The sequence below is a fragment of the Elephas maximus genome, chromosome 3 (genome assembly GCF_024166365.1).
Source record: "Elephas maximus indicus isolate mEleMax1 chromosome 3, mEleMax1 primary haplotype, whole genome shotgun sequence".
Taxonomy (NCBI): domain Eukaryota; kingdom Metazoa; phylum Chordata; class Mammalia; order Proboscidea; family Elephantidae; genus Elephas; species Elephas maximus.
Genome location: NC_064821.1, coordinates 202,287,601 through 202,299,679, shown reverse-complemented (window position 1 = coordinate 202,299,679; position 12,079 = coordinate 202,287,601). Strand labels below are relative to the sequence as shown.

General features: G+C 41.2%; 1 protein-coding gene across 3 annotated transcripts in view; it reads right to left on the bottom strand.

The window, feature by feature from the left end:
* Positions 1–1,675: 1,675 nt before the first annotated feature.
* Positions 1,676–12,079, bottom strand: part of LOC126073895 (3-keto-steroid reductase/17-beta-hydroxysteroid dehydrogenase 7-like) — a 33,528-nt gene continuing 23,124 nt past the window's right edge. For all 3 annotated transcript variants that reach the window (XM_049881095.1, XM_049881096.1, XM_049881097.1), the window contains 3 exons: positions 10,941–10,997; positions 8,557–8,655; positions 1,676–2,353 (listed from right to left, as the gene is read on the bottom strand). In XM_049881095.1, the coding sequence (XP_049737052.1) occupies positions 2,264–2,353; positions 8,557–8,655; positions 10,941–10,997 (246 nt within the window). In that variant the 3' untranslated portion in view covers positions 1,676–2,263. The remainder of the gene's footprint in view (positions 2,354–8,556; positions 8,656–10,940; positions 10,998–12,079) is intronic.

Here is a 12,079-nt window from a genome sequence, read left to right as displayed (position 1 = left end):
TTAGTCCAGCCTCTGGTCTTCAGTGGGAAGACAATGCTTTATAGTGAAAAGGGCAGAAGAAATCTGCCCCTTTCAACAGCTTCTTCTAACATGCAATGGAGAAAAGCCATGCCAGGGTGACAAAATGGATTCCTGAATCCTTAATTATTTCACTAGCCGTGACTAGGCCAGCCGGAATAGAGATACCAGATTAATAAACCTCCTATATGAACTACTCAAGCCCTTTTCACACATGTTCTTACTCTTTGTCTTCTCCTGAAATCCTGCCTATCTCCATCACAATCCTCCTCCAAGAAAAAGGTCTCAAAATGATTTATCCCACTTCTCAATGGTCTTTGCAGTACGTTAGCAGGAAGTCTGGCCTCAGCCCAGGCCTCTGCTCCACTTGACTAAAGCCTCTCGGTTCCTAGTACACCTCACTCTTGTGATCACAAGAAGTAAGAGTTCTGCACGTTCCTCGTTATCGTCCTTGTATCTTCATACACCTGACTGACCCAGATCTGTCTGTACTTCTAAATCCCCTACTTTAGTACACTCTATTCAAATAGAATTTCATGCTTTGCCATAAAAACTGTACATTTACAAACTTTCTAACTAGATAGATTTTAGTCTAATGTCTAAATGTTATCATTTAGTCTAATACATTTTTCTTCTTCAATACAATGAATTTTCCTTGATTTGCACAACTTAGCACAATCAAAGGGAAAGTTGCTGCTTGGTGCCTTGTTTGGCCTAGCTTATTAAATTCTAAAGAAGAGTTTAAATCCCTAATCCTCACAAAGTAGAATTACTGCAAAAAAAAAAAAAAAAAGGGAAGCCAGAAATGTGTGGGCTATTGAATAAGCCAACTCTTTCCCTCATCCCCATCCCTAACTCCGCTGGGGCAGACATTTGGACATTGAAGACAAGAAGGGAGAGATGGGGACCACACCTTGCTTTTCCGCCTGAAGTAAAAACTGCAGTAATACCGAAGCCCCGCTGGGGTGGGGAAATGAGAACTTTAAACTGGACAAGGACCGTATATAACACAACCGAAATGTAATTGAATGAATATCTACCAGAAATAAAACTTTTAAAGCAGAAGTGTCTCGGAGTTATTGCATCAGACTAAGGTAGTAGTAATAAGCAAAGTTGGTAGCAGTTACTGGAGACAAATATAACCATTCCATGTTTATATCTCACCAAGGTGAGATTTAAGTCACATTTACAAAGAATACAGGTATTTGCTATGTGGGCCTCAACTCGAATATGGCCAGCAGGTGGCCCACTTGAGATTTATAGGAAAAAAATGTTTTACCAAATTAGGTGTCAATTTTTTAAACTATGCCCTAACTTTCTCACCTTCCCAGTAGTGATGAACCTGTTGCTGCTACAGGTCCTAGGGGTAGGCATGAATCAGTTAGAAATTATAAACGAAATTTAAAGTGATTAATTAAATTATTTTGAACTGCTCCTGTTTAATTCCATTAAGGTTGCATTAGGAAACTGGGCAATAAGGAACCCTTCCTGGCAGAAGGAGAAAAACGCATACAAAGACTCTAGACCCACTTGGCACACGTTGGTTGCAATCATATCCAATAATTACATGGACCCTCTCAACTCAAAGTAATTACTAATAAAACGTTCTTTCAAAAATGTGTGATAAAAAGAAAATGTAGGCAAGCCATGTATGAAGACTTTTAATCGTATAATTCACTGCTGAAAAGATTGGGAACACTCTCTGAACACGCCATATGGAATGGGGAAATGAAACAAAGGGCACAGACAATGTATCCAAAACCAAGGAACAAAAGTTGGGGCTGCCAATCCATGATTCATACCGCCTACAGCTGTGGAGAGAGCGACAGAGAGTGGGTTCCATGTGCTTGCATAGACATCATTGAGTCCTCAGCCTATTTCCTTCATAGCTTCCCCTTAAGCCCCAGAAAATAGGCTGCCATGAGCAGAATAACTAGTGGTTCCAATAATTATTTTGATATGATTAAATAAAAGATTGGATGCAATTTTGCAGAATATGGCTACAAAATTAAAGGTGAATGATATTTTTCCTAGAGGATATTTTCTCTCATATTCCTTACGGGGAACACGCTCTTGCCCATAAACTCACACACATGCTCTTCTCAATGATGGCTGGGAGAGAAAGCAATCTCGTGGTTTCAGGTGGTGGTTCACTGCAAACACTCACATCAACTAGTAGCAGTGAGTGCTCTCAGCATGCCAGTGGGAGGTGGTCATGTTTCAGGAGCTTCATCCTCAGCTTTGGCTATTGGATTTGAATGGTGGCCCTAACACGTTTTTCAAGGGCTAGCAAATTTTGGTAAAATTTTTCAGCAGTGTCTTCATCCACGTCCATCTGGAAACAAAAGCAAAACTAGGTATAACTTGGATCTTAAAAGTAAAGGAAAATGAGATTAATAAAATTTGGATTTGCAAGGAAGGCATGTTTTAGAAAGAAAATTAAAAGTCATGGAAGGAAAGAGACCAGCAAGATAGAGTTGCCGAGGAAGCAATACAGGAACTCTAGTAATCACTGAGAACGTGAGGACATGTTATCTCACAGTCCTAACCCCATCCCTTCCCAAACCGACTGGGACTCCTCGTAAACAGAAAAGCTGACAGACCTGAGCTTCACTGCTCCCTTAGTACCCACGTCCCCATAGCAGAAGCTCTCACTACTGGTGGCATGACCAAATAGTCAGCACGTGCCTGTACTAAATACAGCAGGGACTTCAAATCCAAAATCAAGACTCTTTCGTACCTACCCACGCATAGAGAGATAAGTAGCTTTTTCTGCTGTTATAACAGCTGATTCTCAATGGACAAGCTCTCACGATAGAAAATAAGCAGTAAGTACGCACCTGTATGTATTTCCCTTTTACCTCATAGCCCTCCAGAGGTTGGAAATAATTCTCATTCAGGAGAATGCACTCTCTGAAATCTGATTCCAAGGGATCAGAATCCCTAGGTTGAAGAGTTCTACAACTCATCTCGACTTTAAAATTTAATCCTAAATATCACTAAAATATAAATAAAATTGTTTTTACTAACATACAAATAACCACCTTATTTACACAAGTCATCTTGCAGTTTTTTTCATAGGATATTGGAGTTGTTAGAGGTTTTACAGATTGCCTAGTTCAATCCCAGTCCAGAGGTATGAAATGCCTTCTTCGAAACACAACAGAAAATGGAAACACATGTTTTCAGTTGATTTCCCACCACTGAATTTTGTTTGAAAATCAAAAGTTTGATCTTCCTTAGTGGAGAAGATGGCAGGTCCAGGAAAGTAGCCTTGAGGGCCAAAAAATTAGTCATTGGACTAATATAGTTTCCCAAAGGGTATACCATGAGATGTTGGTAAATGCTCTAGGAAAAAAGGATTCTGGGCTAAAATGAGTTTGGGGAAACCTGGGTTAAGCAATGAAAACAAATTTCTCCACCACAGGACCTCTCCAATTGTTAATGTCATTATGAACATGAAAGGGGAGAAATATACCATGCTGAATTCTGCCAGATGATAGGACCATAAAAATTTTTCCATAAATCATCTCCAGGGATGATGATAATCCATGAGCACACTTCAGAAACACTATCCAGGAATAAAAACTAGATTAAAACAAGCTTTTTATCTCATCCATTTCAAATAATCAGCAATGATCTTATAAATTCAGGTGGCAATAGCTGAACGACATTTTTCTTAGAGGATAGCTTTTCTTATTTTCCTTACAGGTATTCCCACATACATGTGTGCATGCACACACACACACACTCACAAGTGTGTACACATACACCACAAATGTGGCAGCTGCCTCACTCAAAAAAATTCTTAGACTAAAACGACAGGAAATAGTTGGTTTTGTTTCAGGTGCTTTATATATGTTATGTGTGTTGTCTTACTGCCATTTTACAGGTGAGAAATTGGAAGGTCAGAGGTCTTAAATATTTTTGAGGCTGCACAGGCAGCAAGAATAGAGCTGGGGATGGAGCCTATGTTTCTTACTGTCTCCAAAGCCCCTCCTGTCTCCAGTACTTAATGCTGCCTTGTTCATTTCCACCCAAAAGTCCAACAAGGACAACAAAACCTGCCACATGTCAGGCACTGTGCTACAGACTAAGGGTATGAAGACAAATCTGGCACAGTCCCTGACCTCAGGGAGTTTTCAGTCCAGTGAAGTGAACACAGCCCAAGTCAAATTCAGTTCAAAGTGTAGTCACAGGTGACTATTCCATCCCCAAATCATTAAGTACGCCCATCGTGGTCACTCTATTCCCCCACCAATAACCCATTCGGGAAAGGGCATGTGACTCCACCCTTGCCAATTAGAAACGAGGAAAAGACTACTGAGGACTTCTGGGGAAGGTATCTCTATTCCTAAGAATTGGACACAGATGAAATAGTGGCTTTCAGCCTTCAGAATCTTTCAAGTCTGGATGAGACTCCCTGAACTGCTGCAGCCATCTTGCTCCAGGTTGAGGAGGAAGCACAGGAACTGATGAGTTTACTGTGACTTTTGTTATTGTATGGTGCCGCCGAGTCAATTACTGTGACTAGCGGTAGATAAAAGCTGGAGAGGTGGGTAGAAGTCAGATCCTGAAGGACCTTGTATTTACAGTGACTATATAATTGGAAACTCTATGGGGCAGTTCTACTCTGTCCTGTAGGGTCGCTATGAGTCATAATCGACTCAAAAGCAGTGGGTATATAACTGATCACCCAAATTGGGACTCTTTTAAGTGAAAGGGAATGCTACCAATTTAAAAAAAAAAAAAAAGTGGGGCACTGGTGGTTCAGTGGTAGAATTTTCACCTCCCATGTGGGAGACCCAGGTTTGATTCCTGCCCAATGCACCTCACACGTAGCCACCACCTGTTTGTCAGTAGAGGCTTGAGTGTTGCTATGATGCTGAACAGGTTTCAGCTGCACTTCCAGACTAAAGTTGACTAGGAAGGAAGGCCTGGTGATCTTATTCTGAAAATCAGGCAGTGAAAACCCTAAGGACCACAATAGCTCCAGGCAGCCCTTTGTTCTGTTGTGCATGGGGTCGTCATGAGTTGGGGGCTGAATTGAGAGCTGCTGATTTTTTAACAACACTAGGCATAAAATGAGCAAATCTACTTATATACCATACTAAGGAGTTTGGACTTTTGTCTGAATCTGGCTACTTGACAAGATTTTAAGCAAGGAAAGATTACAGCCTCATTTGGATTTTAGATACATCTTTCTGGCTGCAATGGAGAGAAGAAATTTGTGGGAACAGGACTGGAAGTAGCAGATAAGACTAGAGGCATGGTCCATAGGAGAGAGGCTGAGGGACTAAATGAGAGCAGGGTAGCAGGAATAAAGAGGGGGAGCAAATTTGAAAATGTTTAAGAGGAAAATGATTAATAGAACCTGGTGGCTGATTAGGTCCAGAGAGGGAGAGTAAGGTTGGATTGGATTCCCGATGGTGCTCAGGTTCCTAAATTAGACACCTGCATGGAAGGTGATGCCATTTCCCAGGATTGGGAACACCTGAGGAGCAAGAGTCCTCACCTCACCCTGGGAAGGCCTACCTGTTACCAGTACCAGTTGCCGTCAAGTTGATTCCGACTAATGGCAATCCCATATGGGTCAGAGGATAACTGCCCTCCATAGGGTTTTCAATGACTGGTTTTTCAGAAGGAGATCACCAGGGTTTTCTTCCAAGGTGCCTCCAGGTAGACTCAAAATTCCAACCTTTCAGTTAGCAGTTAACCATTTACACCACGCAGGTACTCCTGGGAAGGCCTGTCATTGTTGTTCTGTGTCATTGAGTTGATTCCGACTCACAGAGACCCTATAGGACAGAGCAGAACTGCTACATAGGGTTTCCAAGGAGCACCTGGTGGATTTGAACTGTCACCCTTTTGGTGAGCAATAAAGCTCTTAACCACTGTGCCACCAGGGCTCCTGAGAAGGCCTAGGCCACCCAAAATCCGAAGATCATGGGAGGATGAGCTCACTTGGACATGCTATATATGCTTGTGTATAAAGATGTTGTCTTAATGGAAATTGTGAGAAGTACATTGGAAGTAGGGGAATTGTGTTCATTTTCCTACTCGCAAAAACTCTGGCAGAGATTAGAAACGAGAGGAAAAACTTGAGGGAAAAGAATTAGTTTCTGGCTAGGAGTCTGATAAGAAACTGTCAACAAGAATAGATCAAGGGCAATACATTACAATGCATCTGAGGCACAGGAAACATCAAGGAGACAAAAATTTGGATTTTCTCCCCTTTATTGGCAGGAGTCACTCCATGCCTGGATCTTAGATCACACCCATGTTGTGGCTGTAGTCAAATCATTCTTTTTCTCCCAAGAATCAATCTCTCCCCCTCATTTTCTCTCATTATTTTATCAGAGTTTTAATATAATTAGGGGGACTGAATTTTATTAAAGAACTCCAATATGAATCTAAGATAATATATGTAATGTGAGGGTTGCTGGTCAGGAGATAGAACACCCACTGTCTTATTGCCTGAGAATTCATTCATTCATTCATTCTAAAAATCTATATCATGCACCATCATGTGATAGGTGCTGTGCTCTCATTACAGAGAACAGAAAACAAGACATGACCAGTCACTGACATCCAGGTCCCAGGCTAGTACTTCATGCCTGTGAATATGCCAATCCAATGAAGACATCTGATGGGCTGGTGTTTGTCAGGAAAACACCCCACTGTTTCTCCCCCCAACTTCCTCTCCAAATCAATGACCACATCATGCATCTTTAAACCCTCCGCCATTAAGTCAATTCCAACTCATAGCAACTCTATAGGACAGAGTAGAACTGCCTCCATAGGGTTTCCAAGAAGTGGCTGGTGGATTCGAACTGGTGACCTTTTTGGTTAGGAGCCAAACTCTTAACCACTGTGCCACCAGAGCTCCCATGCACCTTTACAGGGGCCAAAACAGTGAAAAATGGTGCAGTTTTATGTAAGCCTTAAATGTGACTGAGATAAAAATAATACAGTTTTTTTGTGGGTTAATGATATAAATTTTCTCTTTTCTTATTATAGACTGTTATGAGTCTAAAAAGATTCTCTCTTTCTCTCTTTCTGCATCCTTAGTGCCTGATCTAAAAGGGGAAAAATGCAGAGCTTAATTTTAAATTCTCAATGGAATCCAGACTTTCTTGAGCCAGTGAGCCTGAATGAACCCCCAAAACTGTTATACTGATATAATCTTTAAACTTTAAACCTTAAACCAAAACTATCCCCTGAAACCTTCTTTGAACCAAAAAAAAAAAAAAAAAAAAAAAGCTTGTCTTAATTAGTAAAGTACATCTGCTTTAAGCATTGTGCTCTTTTAAAAAATTATCTATGGGGAGATCAAATTGATAATGGTAACTCAAAAGTCTGGATGGGAACCTTAGGGGATAGTGAATTTAAGATAACGGTGGTGGGATAATTTCAGTAAGAATAGGAGAATGGTAGCACAACTTAAAGAATGCAACCAAGGTCGCTAAATCGTACATGTAGAAATTGTTGAAATGGTGTATGTTGGCTGTGTACACTTTCACCAAAATTAAAAAAAAAAAAAATTGTATAGTAAAAACTACTGTAGCTGGTAATGAACAAAATGATATTGGTCCGAGAAAGTCTTAAAGAGCAGTTAAAGGAAAACTACTTTCAGTTAACACAGAACAAAAACCAAACCCATTACTGTCGAGTCGATTCCGACTCATAGCGACAGAGTAGAACTGCCCCATAAGGTTTCCAATGAACAGACGGTGAATTCAAATTGCTGACCTTTTGGTTAGCAGCCATAGCTCTTAACCACTGTGCAACCCGAGTTTCCAGTTAATACAGGGCTCTCCTTTATTTGGCAGCTCATTGAACACATGTTTATCTTCTACGCGGGATAAAGGCCCTGTGTCAGGAGTTAAGGACACAGAAAACATGCACATATAACCCTGCTTCTTAGAGCATTTATTCTGGAAGGGGAGCTAAATAACAACAAAGTAATTATTCAATTAGCTTTTAAGTCACAATTATGATAACGGCTATGGAGGAGAAGCACAGGTGCTAAGAAAGCCTAAAGCAGGTTTGGAAAGACAAGGGAGGCTTCTATGATGACCTGACAGGAAAGGAGAAATTGACAAGGTAAAAGGGTGAGGTAGAGAGTTTCTCAAATCCATAGGTGGTGCAAACAGTTAACGTGCTCAGCTGGTAACCAAAATGTTGGAGGTTTGAATCCACCCAGAGGTGCCTTGGAAGAAAGGCTTGATGATTTGCTTCCCCCAAAACCAGTCGTTGAAAACCCTCTGGAGCACAGTTCTACTCTGACACACCTGGGGTCATCATGAGTCAGAATCCACTCTATGGCAACTGGTTTAGAGAGTTTCTGGAAGGAAGAAGAAGCTGAGCAAAGACCGTTAGGTGAGAAGAAGCATGAGGTAATGAAGATCCCGGAGGAAGAGCTCTGTGGCTGGAACTCAGGAAGAGAAGGAAGAGGGTGGCAGGAGTGGCCAAAAAAGTTTGTAGAGAAGGCAGGGGCCTCCCTACTCCAAGTTAAACAACGTTAAAATAGCTTACCTTTTGGGGATTTACATAATTGTTTCCAAGGCCTGTGGTAGCACTATGGTATTTGATGAGCGGGTTCAGAGACTCGGGCTTTTGCTGGAACAGCCATAACTGGAAAGGAAATGGGGATGTCAGTGACTCACACCTCCCCAGCCAAGGGAGACTCTGGCCCTGGTCACCGAGCACCTCAGGCTGAACAAATATGACAAATCCTTTATTGTTCGGTGATTCCATTCACGTGGAAAGTGAACCAGAAGGAAGTGGGACAAACTGATTAGCAATGTCCTGACAAATTACTTAAAGGAAAAAAGAATCCCATTAGAGTTGTCTCCTTCCTTCAGGCTCCACCTAGTATAACTTAGCACAACGGATCAAGGCAAGATACGGATCCCTGGTCTCCTGGAACCTTGAAAATGGAATGACCACGTGCGGATCAAAACAGATCCCTCAACCGAAACTAATTCAACATGTTTTATAGACATTGTTATGAACTGAATTGTGTCTCCCAAAAACATGTGTTGGAGTCCCGACTCCTATATTTGTGGATAAAATAGGGTTTTCATTGTTATGTTAATAAGGCCATATTGGCATGGGGTGCATCCTAAACCTACTCACTTCTGAGTGATATAAAGTGCAGTATAGACACACAGACAGCCCAGCACAAATGGAGGAGAAGGTAAGATGCCATGTAAAAACCACTGGGAACCGAAGAATGAAGGTGCTACAGAGGCTGAGACAAGGATCTTCCCCCAAAGCCAACAGAGCCTTCTACTAGACATGGTGCCCTAAATTCAGACTTCTAGCCTCCTGAACCGTGAGAAAATAAAATTTCTGTTCTTTAAAGCCACCCACTTGTGGTATTTCTGTTACAGCAGCATAGCAATCTAGTGCTGGCACACATTTATTATTAGTCTAGTTTTCCAAGTGGAATTGGAGAACAGGTACACCCAGACCCAGGAGAGAAGGATAAGGAAGGCTTATGTCCACTTTAGCTGCTCATCTCATCCAAATTACTGAAAGGGTTGACATGGACATGGTACCAAACTATCACTGTTATATCTTGTGGTTCACCGATCGCATTGAGGAAACAAAGCCATCAACCTCAGATACTGTGCAACCAGTTTTTCCAGAACAATTTCTCATACAAGTAGAGGAATCTTTTATTCTCCTTCAGACTATATGTGAGGATTTACCTGGCTATATACCTGATTTGTTTGCAAAAATAGCTCATTTTGCAAATGGGCAGCTGAGAATTACAGCAGATGTTGTTGTTAGGTGCCGTCAAGTCGGTTCCAACTCAAAGTGACCCTATAGGACAGAGTAGAACTGCCTCATAGGGTTTCCAATGAGCGGCTGGTGGATTTGAACTGCCAACCTTTTGGTTAGCAGCCATAGCTCTTAACGACTGTGCCACCAGGGCTCCAAGCAGATGGGCTCTGGGAATTCTACTGCCAGTGGACCCTCCCAGAAAAGCAGCCCTAAACCGGTTCAGGCAGGGTTTGCTACGAGGGTTGCACCCATCTAGCCAAACTGAGGATTCATCCTCCTGATAGACCCTACAATTGTAAACTCAGAGTTCACACCAAAATACTTATACTTTCTCTATTATTACTTCTTGGCAAATAGAAGAGCACTTACTTGCTATAAACATTCTGTTGAGCCTTATGCTCTAACTTAAGGTGCTATACCAACAAGAAACTCCTTAAAATTAAGTACCCTGCCCCAGACACCCTTTTAATTCAGTACTGAAGTCACTCCTGAGCTTCACCCTTCAGCCAAAGATTAGACAGGTCTATAGGGAAAAAATAACACACGTGAGGGACGTGCTTCATAGTTCAATCATGTATACAAGACTAATGGGCACACCCACCCAAAAGCAAAGACTAGAAGGCAGGAAGGGACAGGAAAGCTGGAAGAATGGAAACAGGGAACTTGGGGAGAAGAAGGAGGGAGTGTTGACACATCACAGAGTTGGCAACCAATGTCACAAAACAACTGGTGTATTAAGTATTTAATGAGAAACTACTTTTCTCTGTAAGCTTCACCTAAAGCACAATCAAAAAAAATAAATAAATTAGGAAAACCCTTACAATTTTTAGGCAGCCTTGTAGAAGGCCTGATAAAACCTTACTATCACAATTTCAGATTAATGATCTCACAGTTAGACTAAAAGATATTCAAAAACAACAACATTTTAACTCTCGTGCTATGGCAGTTTCATCACATTTAGGAGCACAAATTATAGATATTTCTCAAATCCTTAACACAATACGCTGACCTCTCTTAGATAATATGAGCAAAGTCTGGCAAATAAGTTCACTTCTCCTGGGCCATCGCTGTCAGTAGCTACTTCTATTTCACTGTGTTGAGAAAGATCCTGAAGCTTTAACACTCACCAGTACTTCTGCTCCATTATAAGGTGTCATCGTGAAAGAGTTCACAAAAAAGCGCAGCTGAGCAAGGAAAGGAAAGAAGTTACTCATTAAACACTTGCAATATTTTTGGTAGTTTATCCAGCATGATAAAAACATAATTTTTATTCAATCTTTTCTAATTTAATAATTAGACAACAACAAAAAAAACTGCTATGGAGTCAGATCCGACTTATAGCAACCCTATAGGACAGAGCAGAACTGCCCCATAGGGTTTCCAAGGAGCAGCTGGTGGATTTGAACTGCCGACCTTTTGATTAGCAGCCTGAGCTCTTGACCACCACACAACCAGAGCTCCAATTTAATAATTAATATATGTTAATTTTAGATAGTTGGAAAGTATAAAGAATATTACAAGAAGCTAAAAAATAGACATGGCCCCAGCCAGGGGCAACTGTGTTCACATGTTAGCATATTTCTTTCCAATCTTTCTTCTAAGCATTGTCAGAAGGAGGAGCATTAAACAGCAACAACAAAGATATGGATACACATCGATAAAGGACACAACAATGAATCCGTGAAACATTTCATAACATGGAGGAATCTGCAAAGCATTTTGCTCAGTGAAATTAGTCAGTTGCAAAAGGTCAAATATTGTATGAGACCACTATTATAAGGACTCAAGAAATAGTTTAAACACAGAAGAAAATATTCTTTGATAGTTACGAGGGTGGGGAGGGAGGGAGGAAGAGGGGTATTCACTAGTTAGATAGTAGACAAGAACTATTTCCATGAAGGGAAAGACAACACACAATACAGGAGAGGTCAGCACAACTAGACTAAACCAAAAGCAAAGAAGTTTCCTGAAAAAACTGAATGCTTCAAAGGCCAGAGCAGCAGGGGCAGAAGTCTGGGGACCATGGTTTCAGGGGACATCTAGGTCAACTGGCATAACAAAATCTACTAAGAAAACATTCTGCATCCCACTTTGGTGAGTGGTGTCTGGGGTCTTAAACACCAGCAAGCAGCCATCTAAGATGCATCAATTGGTTTCAACTCACCTAGTGCAAAGGAAAATGAAGAACACCAAAGACACAAAGTAATTATGAGCCCAAGAGACAGAAACAGCCACATAAATCAGAGACTGTATCAGCCTGAGACCA